Source organism: Lactuca saligna, chromosome 4, assembly GCF_052625555.1.
Source record: "Lactuca saligna cultivar CGN05327 chromosome 4, ASM5262555v1, whole genome shotgun sequence".
Taxonomy (NCBI): domain Eukaryota; kingdom Viridiplantae; phylum Streptophyta; class Magnoliopsida; order Asterales; family Asteraceae; genus Lactuca; species Lactuca saligna.
In genome coordinates, this window is record NC_136420.1 from 328,810,416 (window position 1) to 328,827,509 (window position 17,094).

At 39.0% G+C, this 17,094-nt stretch overlaps 1 protein-coding gene across 1 annotated transcript; it reads left to right on the forward strand.

Annotated features, from left to right (window-relative positions):
• The first annotated feature begins 9,270 nt into the window (after positions 1 to 9,270).
• HB23 (homeobox protein 23) lies at positions 9,271 to 10,642 on the forward strand. The gene has a single exon (XM_078992908.1). The coding sequence runs from the start codon at positions 9,380 to 9,382 to the stop codon at positions 10,394 to 10,396; it is 1,017 nt and encodes a 338-aa protein (XP_078849034.1). The 5' UTR covers positions 9,271 to 9,379; the 3' UTR covers positions 10,397 to 10,642.
• Positions 10,643 to 17,094: the final 6,452 nt, after the last annotated feature.

Genomic DNA, 17,094 nt, shown 5'->3' on the forward strand with positions numbered 1-17,094 from the left:
AACACAAAAAAAAATAAACAAAATAAAAAGGATCACTCGTCATCTCCATCATCATGTGGCTGTGTCCCAGAAGTACCGGCCCCATCAAATCGTGACTGGAATGGTGGTGGAAAGGGAACCGAATACTGAAACCCCTGGTGGGCAAAGAATGCATTCAATGCATTCCCTTGCCACCGCTGTTGCGCGTCCACACGTGCAACATAGTCGCTAAGGTTCTGGACCCTCATGTCAAGACGATCAATACCCTGAGCCAAGTAGCGCATATCAATCTCCTGCTCAGGTCCTTGCTGCGCTCCCCGAGGAGCAAGTCTACGCCGCGGGACCCGTCTCGGCTGTGGCTCGGCGGCACCCTCCTCATCTGCCACATCATCTGCTCGAACCCTCAAAACACCTTCACCACCCCGCTCTAATACGCGCATCGACTCCAACAGCTGAAGACTCATCGGTCTCATATCGTGGAACACCATCGATCTCGTGATCTCACGTGTCAGCAACTGATATGATCGAGCTAACCATGTGATAAAATGTCCTCCACATATCGGGCTGTCCCCCCTAAGTCCCCTGGCCCTCCGTCCCAAATATACAGCCAAAGCAACCGGAAGGTTCAGGTGCCTCCCTGGAGTAACTAGTGCCCATAGGAAATACAGGTCCGTCGAAGGCACTCTCTCACTATTCTTGTGATGCGTGAGAGACATGGAAATCAACTGGTGCACCATTCGGTATGTAGTAGACCTAATCATCCCCCCTCGAGCAGTAGAGGGTGTATAAACTCCTCCCGTAATCTCGGCCCAAAAAGTGTTCCCGTTATAGTCTTTTGGCCGGTCCGTAAGACAATCAGCAAGGAACATCGGGAAGTGGACACTCCTCGTCTCATCGGCCGTGTAAATACCCACCCGAGTAGCAAGCTCTATCACACTGCATTCCAGGCTCACTCCTCCCAGTCTGAAAGCAAAGGCTGTCCTGTCATCGAGTGCCTTCCTAGGATCATAGGAAACTGTAGCATAGAACTCCAGCAAAAACTCCCGATAAACCGGCTCCTGGATCCTAAACAAACGCGCCCATCCCTGACACACAAACAAATCCACACCACTCGCATCCGAGTGTGTGTATTGCAAAAATTCCTGGATCAATGCAGCTAGTCCATTCCTGGTAGCCAACTCCCAATCGAATGAGGGTGCTATATCAATTTCTTTGGTGAGGGCAAGCTCAAGTTGGTGACATAACGCGCCCGGGTAGCATCGTTCAGCGTTTGTGGAAATTGTAAAAAACGATGATCAAGCACATCCTCGGGTGGGTTGGTCCTTTGCGTCCTTCGAGCCATAATCTGCACATATTAACACAAAACCAAACCAATCATCACAGCATTAATAGCTTTTTAAAACCACAAAAAAAAATGAAACTGGATAGGGTCAATACGTTGGGCGTACCTCCAGGCTTGCGATTCTGTGTCCTGGTCCGTTTGCTTGTGCTAAAATCATAAACCATATCCATATTCATCGAATTCAAGTATATACGCAGGTGGTTCGATAAGGTCAAACACATGGGCGAACCAACCTTGAGGTCCAAGGCAGTAGAAAACAAAAAATCGGAGCCACCCTTTAAACTTATGACCAAAAAGATAAATCAATCCCCTATTAGTTCATGATCTATTCAAGATTGGCAAACAATTAACTATAAAAACTTCATAGGGCATTCAATCGATTTTTTTTTTAGGGCGTACGCTTGGCGTGCGACCCCAAGCTTTAATCGATGGATCTGGGACGGGATTAAGACAAAATTAGGTCCTAGGGTTTAATCAATTGGTAGAAATCGATCCATTCAAGTGGTAATCAGAACACATAATAGCGAAATCGGCCCTAATTCAAGAACACTATGAACCCTAGATTTCGAGCAAAAGCTAAATGCAGCTTATTTCATCAAATTAAACATAAATCCAAGCTATTGAGTATCCGAAATACTTACTTGTGTGTTGGATTTAACAAGAAACGGGAAAAAATTTAGGATCTTTAGGAGGCTTCTTCCATTAGAGCGTATGCGAGAAAGGAGTTGGGTTTGAAAATAACAGCGAAGTCAAAGAGTCAAGAGATATTTACCTGGTCGCTTATGTACGCGGGACGTAACACAAGGGTACGCGGGGAGTACCTCAACCCCCTGAAATGTTCATTCGCGATCCGGGGCACATTACGCATGGCGTAATTAAACTTACGCGGGGTGTAATTTGTATTTTTCAAAATTTTCCTACCCTTTGATTTAACTTCCTTTTCTTTCTAATTATTTAATTAAGGGACTTAATACATAATTATTTTTTTTTCTTCTTTTTAATTTCTTTAGCTAATGATGACTTCACGATGAGTGATAAAAAAAAATTGAGATGTCATAATCACTTATCTTTGTCAACATCAAACAACAATGATTGATCAAAAACCTTTGCATCCAAGAATTGGTTTGCGAAAACACCCACTTTCGGGACCCGTTAGAATATTTCCTTTGTTTTCCTTGCACCTTTAACTAGAAGCGGAACAAGAAGTGACCTAACTAGTCAAGAACAGCAAGAGCTCGGTCTTCCACTTAACTACCACAATACGCCTTGCTATACTACGCCTCATGGATTGAGTTGGACAAATCAACAAAGTAGTAGGCTAAGCAGGTCAAGAATTCCCTAATCGCTTTCATTCTCGAAACCCATGCAAAAAGTAAAGTCAAGCAATGTGTACAATCCCAAATTCCTGCAAAATAAAAACAATAACCTTCCCGACAAGTGAAATGATATCATCAAAAATCAAACTAAAAATAAAAACTAACTAAAAACAAATAACGAATAATCAAATAAACTAAATTAATGACAAACCGTTCCCCGGCAACGGCGACAAAAACTTGATGTGCACAAAAGTACCCATTAATTTTAATATTTATAACCTAACAAACTTAGACTAACTATGCACTTATAGGTAGTGTACCTAGTCAGATTACAGTATAGCTTAGGTAAGTCGGGTGTCGATCACAGGGAACGGTGGATTAATTTAATATATTTAATTATAGGTTACAGGTTACACAAAAAGAATAAAGAAATAATTCTCAAACTAACAATTAATTAACCATTCTTGATAAACTAACAGGGAAAAAAATCTCTTCAGGTACTTTGGTTTAGACAAATTACACTTTAAAAACATAGACAATTGCATACACAAATTCATTTATTCATGTTCACCGATTCCTAAAATGATTAGATTCGCGTTCACTATAACTAATCCTTTAGCAAACAAGTCAATTTAAACAGTGATCAATTGATTAAACTAACATGCTTCCTAGTGTTCAGTTCGTATCGAGCAAGACTTGGAAATATAGTTAATCAATTTAGACATTTAATTAACCTCTTGTTGATGGTCATCAAACAAGGCTCACACATTAACTTACTTATTCCCATGTTAATCCTAGTTTCACAATCGTTATTCCTAGACTTATAATCTCGATGGTCATCAAAATCACAAGAGAAAATCAATCAAGCATATGTTCATACAACTCAATTCACTTAACAATTAATAGAAAATAATCATCATTAATACATAAGGATCTTTTAACAAGCTTAGCAAGATAAATTAAACACAAACAAACTATTTAATATAGCAATTAGTCTAATAATCAAAGCTTCATTCAATTATAAACACAAAGTAAAAGGTTTTTACACCCAAATCAGAAACTAAATACAGAGAAGTACCACAATAGAATGCTAAACATGGTCACGTTAGCAATCCATATGATTACCGACATGTATCCGCTCTCGAATCCTTCCGATCTCCGCTCCCGTTAGCTTAATGGCCTTCCGGCCGCCTTCTAGACCCTCAAAAAGGCTTAACAGAAGTTAATTGTCGACTAAATTAGGTTAGAAGTCGAATCCCCCCTCCTGGTTAGCTGAAAATCGACATTTATAGTCTTTATAGCCGACCTAAGTACGTTGGGCGTACTTAGGTTTACGCGGCGCGTACTCAAGATTTACTCGCGATCAAGTCTATCCGGTGCAAGTCTGTACGCGGGGCGTACCCTTAAGGTACGCGGGGCGTAATCCTCTAATTCAGCAATTTAATTCCTTTAAGCTTTGAAGTCCGGTTTCCGCTTCAGTATTTTCTTTTGTGCTTTATCGACAACGAATAGATGCAAAACATAATTCAAAGCATTATGAGTACTTTTTAGTTCTAAAATAGAATAAATAAGGCCAAAATATTAAGATAAAGTGCATAAAAATATATATAAAAATACACATATCAGGGTGAAACCCTAATAACCCATGACCTTTCCTTTTCCAAGGATCCATGGGTTAAAAGCTCCATGGATTATCCATGGACATCCATACAAGCCTAGCCCATTAACAAATGAGTGTTAGCCCACACCATATAAAACCAATAGCTCACAATCTAATTAGTATTCCATTTAATCTCTAAATTAATTCATAATTAATTTAAGACTAAGAGTAATTAAATAACATGACTTCATATTAATATATTATAACTTATAATATATTAATAATCATATGTGTGTAACCCTCATAAAATTATCCATAAATAGTTTGGATGAAATGCAACCCAAATGGACCATGCCGGGTCAGGTCAAGTATATACCAAATAAGTTATGGACTTAGACACCTTATCCAACACATACAACAATAGATATAAGCATGCAGCCAGGCATATCCGGGTACTGACTTACCCTTTGGTCTTAAGGACCACTGTCAGGGAAACTAATCCCTACTATACACATAACATATCATACAGATAAATCTCATGACCAAAGCAGATAACCATACCAAGATAATTATCAAAAAGTCAATCATCTTCTAAATACCCCTTTTTGGTGGGTCGGCATTGTGGCCTTAGATCCACCCCTACTGGAAGGTAACTCACCTCAATGTCATGCAGTGTTTGAATTATCCTCGGCGCATAAGTCGACTCCCTTCGACTCCTCGACCCCTACACGAAAGCCTTCCAGTCAACACACAGCACGTGCAACCCTAAACAGGGTTAGTCCAAGTCCAGTCAAAATCAACTTCAAGTTGACCCTACTCGCCGAGTTGGGCCATCAACTCGTCGAGTCCCTAACCCTTTACTCGTCCTTATCCATGACTCGACTCGGCGAGTTTGTCATCGACTCTACGAGTTCCTCTCTCATATAAACATCGTATGAACCTCATCTGACTCGCCGAGTTGTATGAACACTCGTCGAGTCCACCTTCATTTGATGGGCAAGTCCTGTCCTCGACTCACCGAGTTGTATGAACAACTCGTTGAGTTCATCTCCAATCTTAAGGAGATTGCCTTGGACTCACCGAGTCTATTCTAGCAGTTGTCGAGTCCCATGAACTCCAAGTCTAAAATTACGTGCAATGCGTTAGGTCACTCTTTCTGTCCGGCTACAATCCTTGTAACACTTAACTGAGTTCTTTGACCCTCAATAGATTTGGGACACAAAGCCTTGGACTCGTCGAGTCCTAGGAACGGAATCGCCAAGTCGCTCACGTCCACACTCTAAATCCTCGATTTCTGATGTACAACCTTTGATCAAAAGATAGATCCAATCTTCTACAGTCGATCTAGCACGTAAAGTTACAAACTTTACGTGGTTTCATGGGACTTTGAGCTCAAAAAGACATAAAACAAGCTCTTAAGATGCATGGGACCCTTCATGGGTGCAAAAGCAGTCCCCAACCGCCTTGTGACTCCCTTAATGACTTGATTTAGAAGCCCCAACCCCAACCATGTTTGCAATCATGGTTGGTCATCAAAAATGGCTTATAAAAGCCCTAAATCTCCCCAAAGAGGGATCTAACAAACGAAAGAGCAAGGTTACAACTTTTTACCTTCAATGAACTATAGAAGGTGCACAAACTTGGGTTCCCTTGGTCTCTACTCGCTTCCTCAAGCTTTTCTCCTTCCTTTTCAAGACCACAAGCACCAAAATCCACCAACAAGGCTTAGACTGCTTCAAATAGACTTTCGAATAAAAACATGGCTAGCACATTGGGGAATTACTTACTTGGCCTAAAAACATGGCTAGCACCAAAATCCACCAGAATCTTTGTTCATGCAAATTATATATAAAAAAAGGATCAAATAGACTTTCGAATAAAAGATTCTACCCTAATACCACAACCATACAAGAAATAGGAAATAAGGCCAAATCAATCAATCTGAGGCTATAAGCTCCTAACCGTATATAATTTTAAAAGCATACACATAGCAAGTTCCATATGATCATCAAAGCTTTAGTATCATAATAACATGGCTAGCACATTGGGGAATTACTTACTTGGCTCAGCTGATCACGCGCGTTGCACTCTCATCTTTTCCTTTCTTTCAAAAGCTTTTTATGTTATTTTCGAAAACAATTGTACCATTTCCTTAGTTTGAGTCCTGACACACCCAAGGGTATTCCCGGATCCCTCAAACAGTTGTACCATTTTCAAAGTAAAATTTTTAGTTTTGGATAAGCACACATAATTTCATACATTAAGAAATCTAGTTATAATTGTTTTCAAAACATAAGTCAAACACAACTTTTATTCCAAATATCAGAGTGTCCCGAAAATGTCTGTGAAAGAGTGCATGTCACGCCATCGCACCTTGCCCTTGCCCCTAGGATTTGAAGTACCTAAAACCAATAAACAAACCTGTAAGAACGAAGTTTAGTGAGTTTCCCCAGAGCATACCCCACACACAATCCACATAACACGTTAGCTATAAAAGCTACCTCTACCACATAACACATATCAATAGCTATAAAGCTGCCTTTACCACATAATGCATATCAATTAGCTATAAAGTTACCTCTACCACATGACACATATCAATTAGCTATAAGGCTATCTCTACCGTTAGCCAAAGAGGCTATCTGTACCCTTAGCCATACGGGCTATCTGTACCATTAGCCCTGAAAGCTATCTCTAACACTAGCACTGAAGGCTATCTCTACCATTAGCCCCGGAGGCTATCTCTACCACTAGTTGTAAAATCTATCTCTACCACATATCAACGTATAATAATGCCACACACCTCTAGACAACAAGTATACCAACTATCATAAAATGGGCCGGCCTTGGTGCCTTAGACCCATTGGTATGGTGAGAAAACTAACCTCGAATGCAGAATTTCCTGAGGAAGTCCTTAGCTGCTGCCCCGTCCACTTCCTGAGCCATCAACACCGATCAATATACTCAAATGGCAACTGGGTCCCATACCATAACCATTATTCCATGCATGGGGGTAAAGTGACCTTTTACCCCTGACCCTGTATGATCCAAACTTAGGCCCAAACCCAAAACAAAAGCCCTACACTAGGTACGTTTTCCAAGCCCATTAGTGGCCCACAAATGGACCAATTTGCCAAATTAGGCCCAACCCCTCTAATAGGCCATACTTTAAGCCCAAACATATTCCTGGCCTAAAATATCTAACTTCTGACGGTCCACTAAGGCCTAAAGGCCAAAGTACACTGCTTGACCCAACCCGAGGCCCAAAACACTCCAAGCCCATATCTGATAAGTACGTTGGGCGTACTCCTATGTACGCTAAGCGTACAAGCTAAATGGTGAGTACGTTCGGCGTACCTGCATGTACGCTCAGCGTAATCCCTCTGTTAAGTCACTTTCCCATTAAGTGCTTAATACTCTATTCCATAAGTTGCAATTACATATCCAAGTTCTTTTTAACGTCTTAATCTATAAAGTCAGTTACTTGGTGACTTGTAACCCACCAAATGAACCTAAACTTGGAATATAGCTATAAACTCCCATGGAAGTGGCTAGATCTCATGCATGGTCTCAAATGAGCCCTAAAGATTGAAACTTTACTGCTTATGGGACTCATATGGCACTACGGGTGGCAACCCTGGACCTAGAAAACGTGTTGAGTCATAAAAGGTCCATTCTTGGGACCAAAAAAGTTCATAAAGTCACCCTAAGAAAGATCTAAGTGATAAATCATCAAGCTCATGAATTCATTCCTTGAGGAGATCTGTAGAGAAGCAACAATCCTAGATTTGAACTTTCTCTTCTGCACCAACACCTTGCCTTGACATTTGCTTCCTTGAAGAATGGTTCCAAAACACCAAAATTCTCTCACAAAGCCTTCCAAACTCCAAGAACACTCAAAGAGGATTAGGGTTTCATCAAAACTATCTATGGGTGAGAAGGAGGCTGACCCTTGAGAGTATAATGTTTTTTTATATAGTGACACACCCTAAAAAATAATGTTTAAGGACTCTAGGCGTACGTCTCCAACACCCGCGACTCCTTATCCCCTCTACGTTGGGCGTACCCCAGCTTACGCTGGGCGTACTCTTGTGTTGGCCACCTTGCATGCATGGGATCATCTTGTCACAAATTTCCATTAGGGGCTAAAATCGATAATAAATAAAAAGTGTCATAACTCCTTCATTCCAAGTCCGTTTCTGACGAACTTTATATCCACGAAAAGGTGGCGGGAAGCCCTACGCTCCCCTCGACACCTCCAAGCGTAATACCTTTCGGATAAAATTCGGGACACATAAAAGACCGAATCACCACTGCCCTTTGGTTTTCGAGGCCCCAACCAAGTAATTTCATACAAGGCGTTACAAGAATTAGGCGCTACTCTAAGGTGGATTAATAAATTATGTGAAAATTTCGGTAAAATTGGATCTGTTATGTTATTTTGAAATTAAGGATTGGACGGACTATAATATACAAGATGTAAGTTCATAATATACTTTACTCCAAATGTCATATTTTGAGTAACTTTATATTCGACATATATTGTTTTGTGATGGTCTGAAATAAAACAATGAGTTGTTTTGAAGTTGGTAGTAATTTGTAAATGGATTATGATTTTCAAGCTTATTTGGATAATATTCTATGGTGAAAATGGACTTAATCCACACAATACATAATGGATATTTGTCATTTTAACACCCACGAGTTGAAATCATATTTGAACTTAAGATCTTCCTTATTCCTTATTCCTTATGTAGAATTTATTTTTAATCTATTCACCGTTGGGCTTCTTACATGATGGTTTAAAATTTATTATTTGTGATTTCTTATTATTTAGCAATCAATTATTATATTTCTTATTATTTCACAACCAATTAGTAAAAAACAGAATTACGTCTTCTTATTTAACAACCAATTTGAGAGAATCTATTTTGCTATATATATAACCCGACCCGTATTCTCTTTTAATTTGTGATCCATGTATGAAATTCGGGTTAACCAATGAGTGGATTACTTAACCCAAGGGTTAAGAAGAAGCAGTGCAGCACCACATAAGAGGGTTATCTACAGTCATCGTCCCAAAAAGCACTATTTTCCATCTATGGACCCCTAACCCTATTCCCAAAGCATAGTTAATTACTCATGGACGTAACATCACCACCGCCCACCACCACTACAACAACCACCCCCACCACCAGCTCTATCAAAGCTCTTGATCAGGATGCTCGGATCCAACCAAATAGTGTCCAAAAACAGCTCCCACCACCGTTTACAAACGGAGTGCTTAAGCGTCATAAACCTCGGCATCACCACAACCCGACGCCGGTGGTGGTGACATACAGAGAATGTTTGAAGAACCACGCCGCGAGTATGGGCGGACACGCAGTCGACGGTTGTGGAGAGTTTATGCCCTCGGCGACGTCAACGCCGACCGACCCGACATCGTTAAAATGTGCAGCTTGTGGTTGTCATCGCAACTTCCATCGCCGTGACCCGGACGAATCATTTCTGAACAGCCCACCTGTTCAACACCTCATCGAGTACCAACCACACCACCGCCATCACCCTCCACCACCTCAACCACAACCAATTTCCCTCGGCGGAGTTAGAGGAAACAGTTCTAGTCCGGCGGATTCCCCATCTCCACCTCCGATCTCCTCATCTTACTACCCATCAGCACCACACATGCTCCTAGCTCTCAGCGCTGGCTTATCCGCACAAGCGCCGGAAAACCACCACCACCCCTCAATTCACATCACCCCAACCTCTGCCGGCGGCAGCATAATCGGGTCTAACTCAAATGGGAAAAAACGATTCCGAACAAAATTCACTCAAGATCAGAAAGAAAAGATGCACGAATTAGCTGAACGAGTCGGATGGAAGATGCAGAAGCGAGACGAAGACTTAATAATCGGATTCTGCAACGAAATTGGGGTCGATAAAGGGGTTTTCAAAGTCTGGATGCATAACAACAAGATGACGTTCGGCATCAAGAAAGATTCCGGCAACCACAACAACGACAATGGATCTCCCGGCGGTGGAATTGATTTCTTAACAAATAGAAATAACCACCACGAACACCACCAGCCACCACACAACGACAGTATTAGCAGCGGTGGTAATGCTATCGGCACTAATGGTTCATCTTCATCTTCTTAATCTTAATTATGGATAATAAGCACGTGTTTAATTAGAGATTACCAAGAGAGAGAAAGGCCAACAAAGGGTAAGAGGCTGTTGTTTGTTTTTAATTAGCTACTTATATTAGAATCTTTTTTGTTAATTAATTAATTAATCTTTGTTTAATCCAAATTAGGAAAGTTGTAGTATGACTTTGATCCAAATAATACCATGTTTAGAAAGTACATTGAATTAAGGGAATCACCTTTTCAATTTCATATTCCACTAATATCTTTAATCACCCAAATCAATTTTGGATCTTGAGGAGTATTAAATTAAATAACATATTTCTCATTCTTTTTAATCATTTTTGAGGAAAAAAGGTATTTTTAGATGCATCACTTGTGAATATGTACAAAAACATTTGTTAGTCCATTGTAGATAAACATTGTTTCAACAGGTCAACTGTCTATTGCTTTTGTCAAATTTGACCATATCGTCATCTACCGTTACAAAGTGAACAATATATTTAAATTCATTTATAACCTAATAAAAATATTTGACTTGTTTAATTGTTTGAAATAATTAATAGTCTCGTCAATCGAAAATAAATAATATTGGACCATTTGAACGAACAAAACTCGTATTAATTTTAGTGCGTATCATTCATAGTTATGCTTCGGGATTTGTGATGATGAGGAAGATAAATTGGCGATTTTTAATATATTTTTTCTGCATTATTCTTGTTTTGTTTTACAAAATATTATTCCAATGTCTTTATCTCACTTTATTCTTTAATTCAAACTACAATATTTCATTTTCTACCCTTAACTTTCGAAAACCAGCAAAACTTCCATCATGTTGGTTTTAAAAAAAAAGTATAGTAGTTTACAAACATTCATTGTTTTAGTTCAACTTTTTATTTTATTATCCGTATAGTTTTATTTTATTACAGTTTTTGTCCCTACGTTATGAATTATGATCCATACAAAATGATATATTTTTTTCTCTTTTTAATATCATTTTTAAGAGTAAGTTACATAAATCGTGGGTTAAGGTAAATCACTAAATTGTTTGTTAGTCTCGATCTTCATTTTTCGTATTCGTACGTCATTGTTTTGATTTCATGCCAGCGAGACATGAAACAAGTATATAATGTTCTTATTTATTTATCAATCAATTTTTTGTTTATTATATAATACTTGTAATTAAAATAGTAAAACCAACCCCACGTTCATCATCATCGTCGTCCCTCTCCATATGAATCCTTATTATCCTTTCCTCCCATCTCTACTTTAATCTAAATATTATTTGTTTCCTTTTTTACTATGTCTACTTCTATTTTATTTTGATGCATATTATTCAAACATTATAGATTTATGGGTTCGATTGTTTGAGGGAGAATATATCTCTGAGATCATTTCCGTTCTTGTTTTTACATCTATTTCGACTTTTGATGTGTAATTTATATACTAGAAAAATTATCAGACTTTAAATTTATAAATCCTAATTTTTCTCAACAAAACTGTCATAAACATGCAGCGTATCTAATCGTTAAATAGTATAATCATGGTAATAAAGAGTGTCGAAAAACAAGGGATCAAAATGATTCATATTAGATAATTCAAATGCTAACTAGACCATAAACAATAAAGTAAATTGGGGTGGGGGGAGAGATTCAGTTAACTAAATTAGAAATGAAAACAAAATTAGAGAATAAATTTAGAGACAAAAGAAAAATATATTTCCACTTAGATTTTGAATCTTTTTATTTTTCTATTATTGATTTATTAGAAGTATAATAGATTTAATATCATTAATTATCGATTTTTATAATGATTATCTATCTTGTTCCGATTAACTAATACTATTAATTACGATTAACTAATACTATTTAAATCAAGACTTGCCGAATTAGTCAGCGTGGTTTCATAAAAACTGTGGATAAGACCCAAAAAGTTTTTAACTTGTATAAAAGATCTAAAATCAAGAATTTTTTTTTAGTTTTAGTCCGTGACAAAGTCGAAAAAAACTATTATGCTCTTTTAATTTCTTTTATGTAATTTTTAATATTTATTCTATGCTATATTAATTCAAAAATAAAAAAAATAAAAGAACGGCCCCCTTATTCCCCCTCCCTTTAAGTCACCTCTGAAATTGTAGTAGGAGATCAAAAACATCATCCCTGAAACTTCTTGCATCTTCAATCCTGCAAATAACTCAACGAATTCTGATGCGACACATGAGAAAAATGGCACACTAGCTTCTCCGCCCACCGCCCTAGCCAAAAGGGTCTTCCCGGTTTTTGGTTGTCCGACGAGTAAACACCCTTTAGGGATTTTAGCAGTGAGGGTTGTGTACTTATTCAGGTTTTTAAAGAAATCAATGAATTCTTGGAGCTCCATTTTAGCTTAATCTGCTTCGACGACATTTGCAAAGAAAACACTGGTTTTTAGGACTTCTTGGAACTTGGATTTTGACCTTCTAAAATCCACAGGCCAGCCGAGGTGGCCTGGTCCACCACCTTCAAGACCTTCTGATACTGATGTATCAATGTCGTTCATTGGTAAGATGTCGATATCATCAAGACTATTTGGGACGACTACGGACATGGCGGTGAGCTGAAAAACGTTACCGTCTTTGTTGATTCTAACCCTTTCGAATTTTCCTTTTTTTACTGCATTTAAAAACTCTTTGTATCTCCATTGGATACCTTCAGGAAGGTCAGGAATTGGCATGGGGTTTTGGTATAATGAGAGCATTCGATTGTGAAAATGGTAAATAATTTGTTGATGGAAAAATACTAGGATTCGACATTACATTGCGTATCTATAAAGTGCCTAGTAAATATATCACATAATGAAGTATTGTCGACCACTCGTTATTTACCGACACTCGTAATCAAGATAACTACCTAAAGTCCGACATATCACAACACATATCGACTCTATACGATGTGACCTTTATTGGTGAGTGGTCTACGCTTAACATGGTAAATTTAAATCAGTTACTTCAGTGTTTCTTTCTGGCATCAGGTTTAAAGGTTAACTTGCATAAGAGCACATTTTATTGTATTGGTGTGAGCAAATTGGAGGTTGATAGACTAGCTAGTATTTTAAAATGTGAACCCGCTTTTCTTCATTTTTCTTACCTTGGTCTTCCGGTGGGGACAATAGGAATCTTGCAAAGCATTGGTCTCTGGTTGTGGATAAGTTTAAAGCTCGACTGTTAAATTGGAAAGCAAAGTCTTTATGTTTTAGAGGTCATCTCACCCTTCTGAACTCGGTCCTCAATTGCCTCCCTCTTTATTACTTTTCTTTATTTTAGGCTCCTAAGAAGGTTATATATCTTCTTGATAACATTAGAAGGCGATTCCTTTGGGGAGGTGATGTTGATAAACGGAAGATTTACTGGGTAGCGTGGGAGGTCGTTACTAAGCTAAAAACTAGGGGTCTTGGGGTTGGTGTCTTGAGTCCGCCAATTTGGCTCTCGTTGCTAAATGGTGACGGCGTTTAAAATCGGATTCAAAATCCTTTTGGTTTTAATGTATCAAATCAATTCATAATATTAAGCTAGTTGATGGAAATGACTTAGCTAAAAGATCTATTAACGGTGTTTGGCTCAAAATTTCAAATGTTGGTTGGAGATAATAGAAAAAAGTGTTAATTTAAATAATCTTTTTCAAAGGGTTGTTGGGATAGGAGACAATAACTTCTTTTGGAAAGATTTTTGGTGTGGGGATTTACCTTTAAAGGATATTTTTCCAAATCTTTATGCTTTAGACTCAAATAAGAATTGTTTGATTAAGGAGAGGGTTCTCATTGCTGATGAGAGATGTGATCAATGGTCTTGGTTGTGGTCTCGACAGTTAAGAAGGGTTAGATAATGCACTCAATTTTCTATGTTATTAGATATGTTGAAGAATTTTTAGTTCTCGAGGGGCTACGATATATGGAGATGGTGTAACGCCTTGTTCCGAATCGTTTCCTAATGTGGAGTGGTGACCGAAAAATCGGGTATCATCAGGGTTAGGGCCTTTCAGGAAAAGAGATTTAGATCGACGTGGATGTGGGTAATGTCATTTAGAAGATCAAGGAATTCGTTGGTGTTTTGGAGCCAAGGGGTATTTCGGTAAAGTGTCAGTTTGGGCTTTTATAGAAATATGATTTTTTTCTCATAAGTTTTAAGGCAAGTATGAGTTGATAGAAGTTTATAGCTTCTCATTACGTTTTCAAGATAATAAGTATTATTGAAATTGGACTTTTAAGTAATAAGTTATGGCCTTCGGAAGTTTGGTATTTTAGGGTTTAGTCGAGTACGCGGGGCGTACACATGTTTACGCATGGCGTACTAGGGAGAAGGCCAGTACGTTGGGCATATAATGGTGCACGTTGGGCGTACTAAGCAGTGTGATCGCGAGTGTTCTAGGGAGTACGTTAGGCGTACTCAAGTCAGACCCAAGCCCTAATTTAGGGTCTTGGACCCTTATTAAGCTCCTTAACTCACCACCAAACCTTATTATCTTCATCCTTAATTCCTCTAAACCCTAGAATCAAAACCCTAGCCCCCATTTGAGTAAGTTTTTTAGCTTTGGTGGTATTTCATGCTTTTTGGTGTTCATAGAAGAAGAGGGGGCTTCTTGGATAAGTGTAGGATTGCTTGAATCTTTTGGATCCATGCTTGTTGCTTCTTGATCTACATTTTGGAGGTTTAAAGGTTCTATCTTGATGAATCAATGTGTTAGATCTTGTTTAAGGATTATTTTGGGGTACTTTTCTTCCTTAGAGTCGTCTTTGTGAGTATGAGATACTCCAACAGTTTAGAATGTTGGATCTTGGCCTTTGGGAGATCAATTTTTCATAAAAATGTCATCTTGATGAGTTATTGTGGTGCATGCATGAGTTTGGGTGATTATTATAGATTGTATTAAGGTTTTAATCCTATTAAGCCTTGCAAAGGAGTAAAGTTGCCAACTTTACATGTTAAGACATCTCATTAGGGTCATATCCAAGTTTGGAAGTCATTGTCATAACCATTAAGACCTTATTTTCGATTTTTTGGGCCCTAGAGGAGTACGATGCGCATACGTAAGTGTACGCTCAATGTTATGCTGATTTTGTGCAATAGGGACTTATACTATATGCTTCGATGGTGAATACCTTGGGCTTACCATTCTGGCATGCGGGGCGTACTCCTTAGTTTGGCATTTTTGGCTTTTTGAGACTTAGGCCTTATTAGGCCATTGGACTTTGGACTTTAGGCCTTGGATAGACTTAGGTTTTCTTGGAAGTAGGTTAATGATGGTTTTGGGGCCCAATCGAGTTATTGGGCTATAATGGACTTTTGTTGCTTTTGATTTGGGCTTTGGTTTGCCATTTTGCATTTTTGGTTGGGCTTTGGTTATGGAACATGTAAGAACAGGGTAAAATGTTCTTTTACCCTTTAGGATGTTGTCATATGGAGTGGGCCTCAGATTTTGGGTAATTTGGTTAATTATTGATTAAGATTGTATTTATTCCTTAGTTGTCGCGAGGTTATCCGGTTCAGTGGTCCGAGCAGTTATTTGATTATCGCCAGATTGATGTGTGTGTCCTCATTGTGTTTAATGGGTCAAAGGCAACAATTCTGACCCATGATTTATTATGTTAGGATGGTAGATGTCTTCGTGACTCTTGCATGTGTTAAGTGTTGGTATTCTTACCGAGCAAGGCCTGATGAGTATTCTATATGCTATTTATCTTTGTGATTATTGCATGTGTTTATGTGTTTATATGTTTACATGTTTATATGCATACTGGGCGTGTCTTGATGATTGACAGATCTGTATACTAAGCAGGGCTCGATGCCGGATGGGCCCCAATGAGTCTTTTACTCAAAGGATTATCTAAGCTTTGTTGCATGTGATTGTATTTATGAGGTGGTTAACTGACATTATGGGGTGTTCTTCTGCAATTGATGGCAGGGTGAGGTCAGAAACCTAGGAAAGCCTAGGAAGTGCTTCAGTGGGTTTAGTTGCGCTCTTTAGCAAGCATTTGGGGTAGCAGTTTGAGAAGGTGACTTAGAGGATCTGGGATGATTCTTGAGGAAAGTATGGATAGGTATAGAAGGTAGGATTTGGGATGATTCTTGGGGTAGCTATCCTATGATATTTGGTTCGGTCACAGAGAGAATTTTAGAGATCTTGGATAGTCATCTTGGGATTTTCAGACCGAGATTGTAGCAGGGCAGTTGGGGGGTCATCTGGAGCCCAAATCTCGTCGAACCCTAGAATCCTTCAGGAAGGAGGATCCTACATGAGGAGCTACCCATCATCATTGGGATTGATCCCATGATTGGATTACATCTAAGGTTTCCTGAGCTTTACACGAGGAGCTACCCATCATCATTGGTCGTGTCATGGATAGATTGGTCGCCAGCTTCGAGGGTCAAATATTGGTTGTTCAGATGGTTGATGGGATGATCGGGGTAACCCCGAAGCAAGAGATTAGTTCGGATAGGAAACCGGGGAAGAAGAAGAGGACTCATGGTCTGACTCAACGATATGAGCAGTTGGACATCACCATGGTTAGTGTTAGAGGCTAAGGGGCCGTGTTGTTTCACAAAGGATGAAGGGTCACATGAGCAAGTGCACGAAAAGTCTAAGTACGGCATGTGCAAATGGAAGGGCCACCTCCGCCAAGAGTGCACCCTAGAAGTAGAATTGTGTCATCATTGTAATCAACCCGGTCATACCAGGG